This window comes from Mastomys coucha, unplaced genomic scaffold, assembly GCF_008632895.1.
Source record: "Mastomys coucha isolate ucsf_1 unplaced genomic scaffold, UCSF_Mcou_1 pScaffold22, whole genome shotgun sequence".
NCBI lineage: Eukaryota > Metazoa > Chordata > Mammalia > Rodentia > Muridae > Mastomys > Mastomys coucha.
In genome coordinates this window covers 108,392,760-108,408,079 of record NW_022196905.1, presented here as the reverse complement: position 1 = coordinate 108,408,079, position 15,320 = coordinate 108,392,760, and the positions used below count along the sequence as shown (strand labels likewise).

Below are 15,320 nucleotides of genomic sequence, written 5' to 3'. Positions count from 1 at the left end.
AAAAAAAAAAAAAAAAAAAAAAAAAAAAAAAAAAAACGGAGAATGACAGAGAGCATGGTCTTTTGCATTGTTCCCCGTAGAGGATATTCACCTTTCCCAGAACCTCCTGCACGCCCAGAACTGGGTGGGGTTTCTTGCCAGCCACATACATTGACAGGGTATTCTATACCCAGCAACTTACATTCTCATATATTACATAGGCCGGAAATGTGGCATCTTTGGGGAGGGGGGGTTGGGTTTTCGAGGCAGAGGTTCTCTGCATAGCCCTGGCTGTCCTGGAATTCGCTTTGCAGACCAGGCTGGTTTCAAACTCAGCGATCCACCTGCCTCTGCCTCCTGAGTGCTGGGATCAAAGGCCTGCGGGCTGTCACCACTGCCCTGGAAATGTGGCCTCTTTTAAGTAAGAAACTGCGGTGGCTATTTAGCTGGGCAGCAGCTTCAAGTAAGACCCGCTGGCTCTTTGTCTCTTGGCTGAGTCTCTCTAGCTGGCCTCTCACCAAGCCATGAATAACCTTGAACTTTACTACTACTACTATATTGTTGTTGTTGTTATTATTATATTAATGAGCACAGGTATTTTACCTGTGTGTATGCCTCTACACCATGTACATTCCTGGTGCCTATGGAACCATAAGAGGGGCTGGGTCCCCTGGAACTGGAGTTATCAATTAGGAATTGAACCCAGGTCCTGTGGAAGAGCAGCCCGGACTCTTAGCCTATGAGCCATCACTTCAGCTCTGACCTTGACCCACTAATTCTTCACATACACACGCACGCACAAACACACACATACACACACATACCCACTACCTCAGGAGGGCTGGTGTTACGGGAGTGCCTTGTGGCACCTGGTTATGCTATGCAGAGGATCGAGCAGGCCTTCTACCATCTGAGCCAGATCACCCTTATTTCTTTCTAACCCAAAGGGCAGGAGAGACAAGGTTGTTTGGGGAACCAAGCACCTAGCAGGGGCCGTACCTCGTCCTGAGTGCCAGGAGACTCCAGATTGGTCAGGGAGACAGACATGCTGGGAACATATTCAGATATGATTACGGAGCATGACCATGCACAGAGGGAAGCAGACCGGAAGGAGACCCTGCACAGACCGGAAGCAGGGCATGGGGAGGTCTGCCTTGCCCTAGGGAGGTGAGAGGAAGTGGTGTCAAGGGCTTTGCCCTGGAGGAAACCCCACAATGTGTGATGAGCTGAGGCGGGCAGCCGCTCTATGGTAGTTAGGCCTTGGGTTTGTTTGTTTGTTTGTTTGGATTTTTGGCTTTTTCTTTCTTTCTTTCTTTCTTTTTTTGGGTTTTCGAGACAGGGTTTCTCTGTGTAGCCCTGGCTGTCCTGGATCTCACTCTGTAGACCAGGCTGGCCTCGAACTCAGAGATCCGCCTGCCTCTGTCTCCTAAGTGCTGGGATTAAAGGCATGCGCCACCACTGCCCGGCAGCTTTGGATTTGTTTACTGTGTGACTCTGGGTAGTCGGGTGCCACTGTGTGCCCTCTCGGAACCTGTTTCCTGCGTGTAATGAGGCGAGTCTACACTGGGGGGCAATGGCTTTTGTATCTTTAGGGACTGTCATTTGCAGAGTGCCATGGACTTTTGTGACCTGGCAAAATAGAGCCACTGTAATCAGTGGGTCAACTGACGGGTTGAAGGAGACAACTGTGAGAAGTTGTTTGGAATATTGGGCAGGCTTGGAGCATACTTGGGCAGACGTTTGGAGATAGCTAGAGTCCTCCAAGCCTTTGTTTCCCTCCTTCAGCGTGTTAAAGACTCACCTCAAGGACTTTTTTTTTTAATTACACGTGTTTATTTCGTGTGCATGCCTGTGGGTGTGTGCAGGAAAGCCAGAGGATGGTGTTTGAGAGTCAGCTCTCTTTTTCTACCACGTGGTTCCTGGCCCTTACACTCAGGTTGTTAGGGTTGACGGTAAGAGCCTTTACCCACTGAGCCAGCTCACCAGCCTACCTGAGGATTCACCAAGTCACCCACTTAGAATCCTGATTCTGCTGCCTTGCTTGGCGTTAGGACTGTGATTTTCCAACCTAAACCACATCTCAGAAGATTCCGATGCTGACCGTCTGTGGTCCACAGAACTCCACAGTAAGTGCTAGCCACATGGATGCAGATGTGCTTGCTCCCAGGCACCCGAGGCAGGCTGGAGGGCTTAAAGAGGAGAGTGGGGGCACCCTGCCCCCAGGTGTCACGGCAGAGGGAGGCAGGACACTTGTTCTTAGACCTGGCAGAAAATGTGGGAAGGCCTGTGGGCCCCCAGCCAGACGCCTGGGTAATCTCCATGTCCCAGAGGCCAGCAGGGCTGGGAGCTCCAAATTCTAATAATCCAATTCTGAGACTAAGCCCTTGGCTCTGCGCCCCACTCGACAGGCCTACAGTTCTCTTGTACTGGCTTAGCTTAGCCCAGGGACTCCAGATCAGTGCATTTCAGAAATGTAATGGCTTGTAGGGCGATTTGAAGAGAAAGGACCTCTGTAGACAGCTTCTTCAGCAGGTAGGGGGAGCTCTACAGAAACTGGCCAAGGAGGAGGCGGAGCACACAGTAAAGGAGGACAACTCCATACCTAGTGTGTAGCCTCTTAAAACACAGCAGCTGTGATCAAGGGACTTGAGAAAATAGTCAGGCTCAGCTGAAAGGACTGTGAGTACTTAGGCAAGAAGCCAGGGGGTAGGGCTCCTCTGAAGCTTGGGGCTTCTGCATTTTAGCCCTTGTACTTTAGCCCCTCCCTTGCATTTTAGCTCCGCCCTTGCACTTTAGCCCCTCCCTTGCATTTTAGCTCCGCCCTTGTACTTTAGCCCCTCCCTTGCATTTAAGCTCCGCCCTTGCACTTTAGCTTCTCCCACCCACCATGATATTTAAGGATTAGAATTCTACCGACTTCTAGAACTAAGATGCATTTCCCTAGGCGAGGGCTCCCTCTGCTACCCAGAGCACTCCTCTAATACTCCTCCTGGGGCAGCTCCAAGTGTTACCTTAGAGCTGGGCTTAGCTGTCACAAGCCTATAATGACAGCACTCAAGAAATAGAGAAGGGAGGGGCAGCCTAAGCTATATAATCATACACACTCACACCTACCACACACACACACACCACCAGCACCACCGCTATACATGCTCACAAATACATAAACAAAATGTAATTTCAAAATTAAAAGAAAACTGCTAGTGTGTGGCTTAGTGGTTAGAGAGTACATCCTTAACCTTCACAGAGGCCACAGGTTCATGAATTGCTTGCCACCCCCAATTCTTTAAAACAAAACAAAACAAAACAAAAGGGCCAGTGAGATGGCTCAGCGTGCAAAGACCCTTGCCGCAGAGCCTGGTGACCTGAGTTCAATCCGTAGGAAAGAGCTGACTCTTGAACGTTGTTCTGTACCGCACCCCCCTCCAAAGCTCCCCCCTGCCATGTGTGAGATGGCACCCCTGCCTGTCACAATACTCTCTAAAACAACAAAAAACAAAATTAAGACAAAGATGTAGGATCTGGAGAGATGGCTTGCTTAGCAATTAAGAGTCGGTGCTGCCCTTTTAAAAGACCTGAGTTCAGATCCCACAAATAGCTCCCAACTGCCTGTAACTGCAGCTCTGGGAGGTCTGGTGCCCTCTGCAGGCCTCCACAGACACTGAACTCAAGAGTGCAAACCAACAGGGAGACACATACACAAAGCTGGAAAATGAAAAACCTTAAAACTCTTAAGAAAAGTCTGTAGGTTCTATGAGAAACCAGTGTTGTTTACACAGGGAACTTGAGCTTTCCTGAGTTCTACGATGGGAGTGGCAGGTTCTGAAGGTCACCCTCTGTGGGAACTGGGGGAAGATGTACAAAGGAAGCCCTGGGGATTGTGCCGGTAAGCACCCCTGCTGGCCCTGTCACAGCTTTCACTCTCAATGCTGTACCTTCAGTTATATTTGCCAGAGTGCTCTCTTGCCTCAGTGTGATTTCCTGTTGTGGAAAAAGGATGGGAAAGACCGTCATGAAATTCACTTTTAAAGATTTGTTATTATTTTTTTGGGGGACGGTTCATGACAGGGCTTCTCTGTATAGCCCTGGCTGTCCTGGAACTCACTCTGTAGACTAGGCTGGTCTCGAACTCAGAAATCCACCTGCCTCTGCCTTCCAAGTGCTGGGATTAAAGGCGTGTGCCACAACTGCACAGCTATTATTCTTTTTAAAAGATTTTTTTAAATGCATATGACTCTTTGCCTGCACATGTGCATGTATGTGTAGTACGTTCGTGCTTGGTGCTGTCAGAGGCCAGAAGAGGGTGTTGGATCCCCTGGGACTGGTGTTATTGAGGGTTGTGAGCTACCATATACATGCTGGGAAGCAAACCCAAAGACTTTGCAAGAGCAGGACTTAACCACACTCTGCAGCCCCGATTTTTTTATTTTATTTTATTTTTTTGGCTTTTTTTTTTGAGACAAGGTTTTTCTGTATAGCTCTGGCTGTCCTGGAACTCACTCTGTAGACCAGGCTGGCCTCGAACTCAGAAATCCACCTGCCTCTGCCTCCCAAGTGCTGGGATTAAAGGTGTGTGCCACCACTGACCTGCAGCCCCGATTTTTAAATGTTAAAAATTATATGTATATGTGTGTATACACGCGTGCTCATGCGTGGGGATGGGGTGAGGGTGTGGGTGGGTGTCTGCGCATGTTGTAAGTGCTGTGCCCACAGGAGCCAGAAGAGGGCATGCCCTGGAGCTGGAGTTAAACAGTTGGTTGGGTCTGTCCTGGGTGCTGAAGACCAAAATTCAGGACTTGGACAAGAGCGGCAAGTGCTCTTCACCACTGACCCATCTCTCCAGCCCCAGTGGAATTAACATCTGCACAGGAACCTCCCATTGACAGTGACAAACTCATCTTCACTCCAATCTGGGCTTGGCTCAAATATCTGGAAGTAGTTCCCTGTGCCTCAGGGTCGTGCAAGGTGCCCCTGGTCCTCATGTGCCTGGCAGGCTCAGCTTGCACGCCCACGCTGCCCCCTCACTCCTTGCAGAGGTATCTGTCACCTGTCCCTGCTTTCAGCCCACTATGGCTTGTAGAATGAGGACCCAGTTCTGAGTCTGGGTTGGAATGGAAAATGCTCCCCACAGAACACAACACTTGGTCTTGCCTGCTGGCAGCTCTTCTGGAAGTGGTAGGAATTGGGGGCAGGGCAATAGGAAGTAGTTCAGCGTGGGGGAGGCCCTGCCTGCCTCCTTGCTTCCACCACATGGTGAGGAAGCTTGTCAACACCACATTCCCTAAACTATGATGGTTTCCCAGATTTTGTAGGGCTAAGCAACGATGGCTAACCCCCTGAAACCACGAGTCAGACTAAACCGCTTCTCCCTGGAGTTACTATGTTTGGTAATTTGGTCACAACTATGCCAGGGGAACTAATATGCCTTCCTTTAGCCTCATTCGTGATCATTAGCCATACCCAGCTTGTGGGTGGGCAATTACAAGGAACTAGCTCTTTTAGGGGCTGGACAGATGATTCCACAGTTAAGAGCACTTACTGCTCTTATACAAGGCCTGGGTTGAGTATCTGCTACCCACATAAGGGCTCACGATGGTCTGTAACCCCAATTGCAGGGGACCCAACACCCTCTTCTGACTTCTGACAGCACCAGACAAACATGATCTACCTACATTTATGCATACAGAAGGAAGGAAGGAAGGAAGGAAGGAAGGAAGGAAGGAAGGAAGGAAGGAAGGGCGGGCCACTAGGGAGGCAGAGGCAGGCAGATCTCTGCTAGCCAGGGCTGTATAGTGAGATCCTGTCTCTCAAAAAAAAAAAAGAAAAAGAAAAAGAAAAAAAAAAAAGAAGGAGCTACCTCATGCACAGTACTTAAGAGTGTTGTTGGCATTAGACCTCCCAAACCTATGACATTACATAGGCGACAACACGACCCACAGACCTGTTGCCAAGACAACAAGCCACTATATTCCCAGAATCCACTTGGCTCACCTCCCACCTTTACCTGCATTATGTCACTATCATCTATCTATCTATCTATCTATCTATCTATCTATCTATCTATCTATCTATCTATCTATCTATCTGGAACACCCCTCCCCTCTCCCCTCTTCTCTTTCCACCGCCACCTCTTCTCTCTCTCTCTTCCCCAATAAAACCTCTTACACATGAAACTGTTTTGGGCCTAGTGTGCTGTGTCCAGACTGGAGCCGATATTCCAATACACCATTTGGTGCCAAAACCCGGGATCGAACCAGGGACTCAAATCCTTTACGCATACAGTTCTCTCTGCCTGGGATTTTCTTTGAGCTATGCTTAAAGGTCTCCCTCCTGTCTTAGAAGGACTGAAGCCCACAGCACAGCTTTAACCTCTCCTAATGGGAGTGTCCTGTGGCACAGAGACGGGTGACAGCAAACTCCTGTGATCTCAGCTTGTAGGAGGCTGTGAGACAGGTGGTCAAAAGTTCCAGGCAAGCAAATACAAAACAAAGCAAACAAGATTGCCCTCTGTGCAGACCCAGCTAGGTAGGTTGAGGAGCTTGCTTAGCATTCCCAAAGCCCTGGGATCCATCCCCAGCACTGTGGAAACTGAGCAGAGTGGAGCTTGTTTGCAATCCCAGCACTCCAGAGATGGAGGCAGGAGTTCAGAGTCACCCTTGGCTGCAGAACAAGCTGAGCTCAGCCTGGGATACATGGGATCCTTTTTCTTTCTTTCTTCTTTTTTCTTTTGGTTTTTCGAGACAGGGTTTCTCTGTGTAGCCCTGGCTGTCCTGGAACTCACTCTGTAGACTAGGCTGGCCTGGAATTCAGAAATCCTCCTGCCTCTGACTCCCAAGTGCTGGGATTAAAGGTGTGCACTACCACTGCCCCACTCTTTTTATCAGTTAATACAGTGAAAAAAAAAAATCAGTTGTCAGAAGTTTGTGGTGGGGTTAAAGATAATTCTCAGATGAGGAAAACCAGGCACAGTGGGAAGCCACCTGCCCAAGGCCAGGCTGATGCTAGCCTTTTCAATCTCCATTCCTAGTCACACTGACCTATCTGCTTCTTTTGTGACTTATGTCCCCAGTAGGGAAGCAGAGGCCTGCCAGCCCAGCCTCCTTCCTGCTGAGAGTGAAGACCCAGGTAGTTTCCCACTGACTGGAAGCTGAGCTGCCATGGGTAGGTTCTCTGCCTCTCTGGGTGCCTCTGATCCTTCTGCGATGTGGCTTCAAGAGAACCGAGGTGAAGAAACTTGTTTTTGGGAGCAGACCACCCACCTCTGCGCCGCCTACTCCAAGCTAGAGGCAAAGCAGCCCCCACCCACCTTCTGTGTTTTCCCTTTTGAGCTTTTATTGTGAGCTTATCCTTCAGAGGGAAATTATCCCACTACCTTAAAATAGACTAAGCTTAATTAATAGCACTCTTTGTTCTTTGGAGTCTTATCTCTGCCGGAAGACACGCCTCTTTTCGGGTTTGTGGGTCAAGGTGAAGTTGCCTCTGGGGACTCTGAGAACAGCTGCTTTCTGGTTTTCCACTTTTGAACTCTGGTTCCTGTTGGCTTTTCCCTCCCTAAGGTTGAAGGGTTTTTCCCAACTCGTTAGCCTGGGGTGTTCACCAGGGCCTTTTCTACTATTAGTTTGTCAGCATGACATGTTATAATTATTTCTTTTTGTATGATTAATAGCTACTGTGTTCTAAACACCCTCTATGAGCTAGGCCCTCTGCTAAGGGTTTCTGAAAGTCCTACATATGGATATTCTAATTACATCTATCAGATGAGGAAGCTGGGGCTCTGAGGGGAGAAAGGACTCCCCAAGTTCCACATAGCTCTAAAAATGTAGAAACAGGCTTTGAATCCAAGTCTCGGTGCCTCCAAACACTTAAGACTTATTTATTGACACTTAGCCAGCCATGTGCTCCATGCTCACACAGTGCTTTTGGGGTGGCAAGGTAGCTCAGCAGGTACAGGGACTGGCTGCTGTCCTCAGCTACAGATAGCTACCTCCTGGCCTGGCTTCATCTAAAAATAAAACAAAAAGAGGCGGCAGTAAGACAGGTTAGGGTGTTCAGGCACTTGCCACCAAGACTGACAACCCAAGTTGATGATGAAATTCATTGACTCCTGAATGTTATCTTCTGACCTCCACACCCAAGCTGTGGCCTGTGCCTCCCCCATCAGACCTTACAAATAAATGACTTTTTGAAAGGCTTTTTAAAATTCTCTTCACTTAAAGTATATCTCTTTTATGTCTCGAAGTCTTAGGAGATATGTACAAATATTCTGTATCAGAAAGGAGAAATTGAGGCACAGAGAGGTGAATTCCCTTACCCAGGTAACATGAGATACACCTGGCAGAGCTGTTCATTTGCATCAAATATGGCCTCATAGGTAGTCAGGCTCACTGCGTAAGTGGGTTAGAAGCTGAATGTTATATGGTTTTACACAAATTACTTAACCTTCTTCAACTTTTTAAGTTTCTCATCCATAAAACGGGGGACATTTCCTGTTTTTCAGCTGTCTGAGGTGGTTATGAGATTCAAATGTATGGGAACGGATGGCTGTTGAGAACCTGCTGCCGGGGCCTCATCTTGGCTACAGTCCTAAGCTTGGCTTTGGATGGGTGTGTGATCTTTTTTAAGTTCCCTTACAGGTTGCCTGCATTTTTCCATGAGAAGTATATATATATATATATATATATATATATATATATATATATATATATATATTTTAAGCTGGGCAAGGTAGCACAGGTCTGTTATTTTAGTTACTAGGAAGGCTGAGGCAGAAGGATCATGAATTTGAGGCCAGCCTAGACAACTTAACAAGAGATAGACTCAAAGATAATAATTGTTTTGAAGTCTAGGGATGCAGCTCCTGGGTAGAAGGAATAGTGCTCCCCACCTAACCCTACTTTCCCAAAGGAGAGAGGTACAGGGCTAGGGGAAGGATTTTCTGAGTAGATGGTGTTTGGGTCAGCAAAGGCTCAAAGCTCTAAAGGATAATAGAACTGGGAAGCCACTGAGAAAGGAACTGAACCCAGTTCGGGCTCAGCCCCAAACTGTAGCTCCTGTCACTCTCTGAAGGTCCCCTGCCCTGAGAGAGTGCTGCGGATTTAAAGAAAACGTTGACCTGGGCTTTGGCAATCCCAAGCAAGGGCTTTAATACATGTATGTCTATGGGTCGCGGACACAGTGAAGCTCAGAATACCGGACCCCATCCTTTGGACTCATCCTTAGCAGCCATGTGGGGGCCGGGAGCAATACTCATGTTCTCTAGCCGCTGAGCCATCTCTCCAGCACACAGTTTATTTTTTTGAGACAGGATCGCACTCTTGTAGCTCAAGCTGGCCTTTAAAACTCCTGGTAATCCTCCTGCTTCAACCTCCCGAGTACGAGTTCTGAGAATACAGGAACGTGCCACCTGGTGTCACCGTGCCCAGAGTTGTTTTATGTTCCTTTTTTTTTTTTTCTCAACCTCGAAAATCAAATTTGACCAGGCTTCCTTTGTTTTGTCGGCATAATCTATATGGACAGGATAAGTACTTATGGAACAAATGATTTCACTTCCCCTGCTTGGCTGTGTCAGAAAAATGGGAGTTTAGGCAGATACCCAAGGGCATGGACAATAGTGCAGAAGAGAGCTGGGTGAAATGCCAAAGGAGGGAGCTCGGGTCGTGCCAGTGGTCACCCGGGGGAGGAGGAGCCCTAGCTCCACTCAGGATCTCAGGCCCGCCAGAGACCGTCGCCATGGAGACGCAGGCATCCTGGAGCCCCCTCCCCTAACGGCCACGCGTTTCCGCTGCGTTGGAGCATTCTGATTGGACGGCCTCCTGGACGCTACCACACACCACGCGCCTGCTAAGGGGTGAGGGCGGGACCTTATCCTCGTGGGACTCGTGTCCTGCCACCTGTACAGATGGCATCTCAGGGAGGGACTGGCTCCCATGCCCCACACGGGGACAGACCACTGCCTCTCCCGCTAGAGCCTGTGCTCTTGCTTTCTGAGGGAAAAAGGAGGGGGATGGAAAAGACGGCAAAGCCCCCTTTTGAGCTGACACGGTCCCAAGATCTAGAGCACCGGAAGTGTTGGAGACGTGTCAGTGCGCCCTTCTCTAAACCTTCCCCGCCCAGGCCACCTTTCCTATTCCGATGTGGGATTCCGGGGCGGCCTGGGCGCTGCACCCACCACTTCCGCATGGAACCGCTGCTTCAACCGAACTCCCTCCCTCTGCGCGCGCTCCTTCTCGTGCCCGGTGGTTGGGCCGGAGCCTCGGTGCGGCCACGCCCCTTTCTGAACACACTAGCCAATAGCGTGGCCGCTCTCGGCAGGGTGGTGGGTAATTAATGAGGGCCGCACTCCGATTGGCTGAAGCGTCCAGGCTGAGGGCAGGGCGGCGGGGTAGGTTGCTCCTGAGGTGGGAGGCGGCACCCCAAGGCTGAGGAGACCCGAGAGCGACATGTCCCGGGTTGCTGAGGCAGAACGGTCCGTGGCGCTGTTTTACTGAGTCGGGGGCGGCCTGGGAGCCGGCCGAGGACGAGGGTCGGCAGGGGCTGCCCCCGCCGTGGTGGCCGCCATGCTGAGGCCCCGGGGAGCTGAGGGAGCCGCTGTGGCGCTTCTCCGGCTGCCGCTGCTGCTGCTGCTGCTGTTGCCGAAGCTCCGGGATCCGGGGCTCGGCGTGGTGGGCGCCGCTGGGGCCGGGCTGCCAGAGAGCGTCATTTGGGCAGTCAACGCGGGCGGCGAGGCGCATGTGGACGTGCACGGGATCCACTTCCGCAAGGACCCTCTGGAAGGCCGGGTGGGCCGAGGTGAGAGCCCCTCGGCCGAGCCTTGGTATCCGCGCGGGCTGTGAGCAGGGCACAGCTGCGGGCCTCGAGCCCCTTCCTCCCGACCGTGAGACCACATCCTTGGAGCGAAGTTTCTCTCTGCAGTACCCCCAGGGACCTGGCCAAGCTCCGGGCCTAGCCCTGGCTTGAAGCTACCAAGAGCCATCGAGGCGTAGAGTTGGCGAGAAGTTATATTTAGAGCTTTTCTCATCTTGCGTTTTTCTCAGCCCCTCATCCCACCCCAGCTGGGAATGTAAAGACAAGGGTGGCCTTTTGCCTGGTGCCTGGAGGCCTCGCAGGTTGTCGGCCATCGACTCCACTGCTCTGCTATCGCGACGATTCCCAGTAGATTCTTGCGCACCCACAAATCACTTGCTTTCCGTGCCCTCTCTCCGGGAGTTGGGGCTTGATTCTTAGCAAGAACAGCAGAGAATCGAAGGAGATAGTTCGGGAAAGTTTGACTGTGGCACCTTCCCCTACCTTCCTTTGGAATTTGTATGCTTAAAAGTAAAAGCCACCCGACGGGTGTCGGTATGTTGAAGCCCATCCTGCCCATGAGGTCAACCTATGTAAGGTTTGAGTATTCCAGTGACCCCCTCCCCCCCCGGGTGATCTTAAGAAGTATGATTCCAGCTTAGGGGGAAAAGTGGTTTTTACAGAGTTTCACAGTTCACAGTGGCCAAATGGGAATTTTGAGAGCAGATGCTTAAAAATACAGGTTCCTGGGCCAGTCTTTAGACCCGGTAGACAAACTTTTTTCTTTTACTTAACTAGCTGGGACTCAGGTTTCTGCCCGAGGCAATTCTGTTATAGATTACCCTCCAATCCATTCTTTGGAGAAAACTGCTCTAGGTTCTTCTATAAGTAGGACTGAAAAGCAGGTTTAGAGGGAAAATCAGGGATTGAAGAGCTGGCTCAGCTGTTAAGAGTGCTGATTGTTCTCCTAGAGAACCCAAGTTTGATTTCCAGCACCCAGACGATAACTCAGGACTGTCTATACAACTTCATTTCCCAGGGATTCAGTGCTGCTTTTTGACCTCCATAATCACCAGGCACACATGTGCACAGACAGGCATGCAGGCAGAGCACTATACACGTAGAACCATTTAAAAAGTTTTTAAAAAGATATTTCTTGTTTCATGTTCTGGGAGATTGAAGCTGTATGCTGGGTGCAGAGGCTGCCCAACTGGTGTAAGCCTTTCTAGACAACAAGAAAAGAGATCTTTTTTCAGTGTTTGTGTGTGGCTCTTTTAACTTTACTGAAGGGTTCAACTTAGTTTCTCCCAATTTCTGTGCCATGATAGTTATAATGTGTGTGTCTTATCTGGATGTGGTGGCACACACCTATAATCTCAGCCCATGGGAGGCAGAGGCAGGCAGATCCCTGATTGTTGAAGGCCAGTCTGGTTTACATAGGGAGTTCCAGGTCAGCCAGAAATCCAGGGCTACATTGTGAGACCTTGTTTCACAAAAGAAACCAGAGTTTTTTGCTTTTATACATGTAAGGGTCTTGGCACATGGGGTTGTTTTCTGCAGTTCTGTGTAAAGGAATTCCTTTAGACCTGGCATGCAGGTCCCAGGAACCTGGTTTCCGCTGAGTCAGGGCTCCAGGTTGTGGCAGCCAAAGCCAGACTTTGTAACAGCAGGTCGTTACTGCCTCAGTTGCTGGTGTTCCTCTTTCTTCATGCTTGTGGGCAGAGAGGAAGGAGCTCCTGAGGAAACCAGACAGTTGGTGGACTTTGCCTCTTGAGATAATGGTGGTGAGGGCAGTGTACAGCTGGTTTCTTCATTCAGATACCCAGCTATACACTGGCTCCATTGTCCTACTGTTAGGTCCCCAGTACAGAGGATAAAACTAAGACTGCCATCTTTAGTCCTCTGGTACTGCTCTTACTCAGAAACTCTGCTTTTAAGTTGCTGGGGCAGGTGGTTTAGGTTTGGCCTGGTCAGTAACCAGCTAGGCTCTCTTGTCCTTGGATTGTAGTTCCCTGGGGCCAAAACGCTAGAGTGAGAGTGTGTGTGTGTGTGTGTGTGTGTCTGTCTGTCTGTCTGTCTGTCTGTCTCGGGGTTGGGGTTGGGCTGGGTAATTGTAGCAAATAAGAAGTGTGTGAGGCCTACTAGACTCCTCCATCATGGAATCCCATTTTGGACACTAGCATTTGGGGCAATGTAGAAATGAAGGTCCCCTGCCCCAGACTGTCTGCTTGTCTGGGTGTGGCCAGCAAGAAGGCATGGATAGAAAGAAGAGCTGGGCATATACTGTGGCGTGGGCCAGCGCCTGGTAGTACTTACTAGGTTCCTGAGAGTAGTGCTCCCTGGCACTGGGTCTGGGCCCCAGATAAGTTTAAGCTTCCACTTAGCAGTCAGCTTTCTAGTTTTTTCTGTGCTGAGGAGTCGGCCCTGCCAAGGGAAGAGCAGCTGTTCACACTGTCTTTCCTTGTCTGGATCAGGGTGTGCCCCTTATTTGGAGACCCTTGTCTCATGCAGCTATTTATGCTGATCGCAGGAGAACTATGCTTCATTTCTTTTTCCACATGGTTGTGATACTGTTTGCAGCATGCTGAGGAAAATTCATTTTCTGCTGAGTGAATTCAGATATTTGTTACCAGCTTAGTCCAGATAAGGGTTTGGCCTGATTTTGAACTTGTTGTTTCTCTGCATTCTTTGTAGTTCAGCATTCTTGTACCCAGTGGCTTATGTTTCTAACGGCACTTGATAACATGTTTATTGAATGTCATTTTTGCCTTGGGATAGCTAGTGTTCACAGCCTGGAAAAGGCATTTCATATCTGTGTGCCTCAGTTCAACAGATGGCACTACTGTGGAGAATGCTGTGGCACATCGTACATTCTGGCATACTGTGCGTTCTGGGGGGTGTGGCTCTGCTGTTGTTGGTTTGTCTTGAGACAAGGTTTCAGGTTGCCCAGGTTAGCCCCAAACTTACCATGTAGCTTTAGGATAACCTTGAACTCTTGATTATCCTGCTTTTACCTCCCAAGTGCTGGGATTACAGGCTTGTGCCACGCCTGGCTTTCCAGATTCTTGACTTGGTTAACCCTGGTGCCTAGACCCTGCCATTTTATATATTATATGTCAAGGTCACAGAGGGCTTGGCTTGGTTTAGGGGACACTCCTTCTTTTCCTGAGGAGATTCCCTCTAGAATTTATGGCTTGAGGACCTTGCTTATTGCTCTGAGCCTTGTCTTCCTTCCTGACAGTCACACTGTCATATGTTAGGAGCCTCCAACAGGACTGCTGTCCAGAGGAGGATAAAGTGCTACTGTCTTTTTTTTTTTCTTCCCTGCTTGATGACCTTTTACATGAAATTAAAAGTAGGTCAGAACGTGTGTCCAGAGGGGAGAAATGTTGTCTGGAGACCTGAGCCAGTCAGGTGGCTTACTGTTTAACCCTAAAGTGGACCCTTCGGGGGCTGCCTTTTGGCTAAGGAAGGATTTAGCCTTGATGAGGTAAGAGCTTAGTAGAGAGCGTGAGGGAGAAAGGAGGTGGGAGAGCCATGGTTTGCTTATGGCTGGGAGGATTGTGTAGAGTTTTGTTCCTATGTTGTTTCCTATTAGTGGGAACGTTTCTTCTGTGGGCCCTCCCAAGAACTGGAAGTCTGCAGGTAGATGATTTAGGTCCTAGGTTCCTTGCCTCTCATTCATTATAATTTATTAGACACTAACCTCACTTGAAAAAGAAATGATTGAGAAAAAAAATCTAGTGGTCAGGGGGCCTAGAGGAAGCAATTCATTTATTAGTTTTTAGGCAGGGTCTCATTCTGGTCTAGACTGGCCTTGAATTTGTGGAACCCTCCTACCTCAGCCTCCTAAGTGCTGGGATCACAGGTGTACTTGGCACTTTATGGTGGGTCCTACCTACATGTTCCTGCTGGTTCCAGATTTTCCTCTCAGCTGTAGCTTTCTAATTCATTTCCTTGCCTCCTTTTAATCTGTTTTCATATTTATTTACTTATTAAGTCAGGAACTCACTGTGCAGCCCTGCTTGCCTGAAATAGCTCTATAGACCAGGCTGACTTGCAGCTCATAGCACTCTGTCTGCCCTACTAGGTTTGCTACCCTGTTTTCTAAAAAACTCCCAGAGCAGAGGTATTTTCTCTAGTGCCTACTGCATGTATCTCTGTCCAGTGGGCATTTCTGAATGTTTATCTTTTGACTTTCTCCATGTGGGATGATCTGCTAAGATTTTTCCTGGTGTCTCACCGTCTCTGCAGTTCTGTGGATTGGAAATGACCCCATACTGTAGTTGAGGAAATGGGCATAAAAGAAACAACTAGTTCAGCATCACATAGTAGGTGGCAGGTCAGGATTCGAATCCAGGCCTGTCTTACTCTGAAGCTGGGTTGAATTTTCCAGAGATCCTAGCTGCCCTAGAAGTAGGTATAATGTAGGCCTTTGGCCTCCTTCCACTCTAGTTAGCTGAGCTGTATGTGCTGACTGTACACTCATTCTGTGTTAAAGAAGCCTGTTTAGCTGTTGGTGTAGAAAGGCTAATGAAGGAAGAAAAATTCTTTTTTTT

At 49.2% G+C, this 15,320-nt stretch overlaps 1 protein-coding gene and 1 long non-coding RNA gene across 2 annotated transcripts in view; one reads left to right on the top strand and one right to left on the bottom strand.

The window, feature by feature from the left end:
- Positions 1–7,810: 7,810 nt before the first annotated feature.
- On the bottom strand, positions 7,811–10,576 carry LOC116068243. The gene is made up of 2 exons (XR_004109509.1): positions 10,148–10,576; positions 7,811–7,981 (listed from the first exon to the last, which is right to left on the bottom strand). It is a non-coding gene; the product is annotated as an uncharacterized LOC116068243 (long non-coding RNA).
- The window catches only part of Mlec (malectin), a 15,195-nt gene continuing 10,206 nt past the window's right edge, over positions 10,332–15,320 (top strand). The window contains exon 1 of the mRNA XM_031337544.1: positions 10,332–10,767. Coding sequence (XP_031193404.1) covers positions 10,536–10,767 — 232 coding nt within the window. The 5' untranslated portion in view covers positions 10,332–10,535. The remainder of the gene's footprint in view (positions 10,768–15,320) is intronic.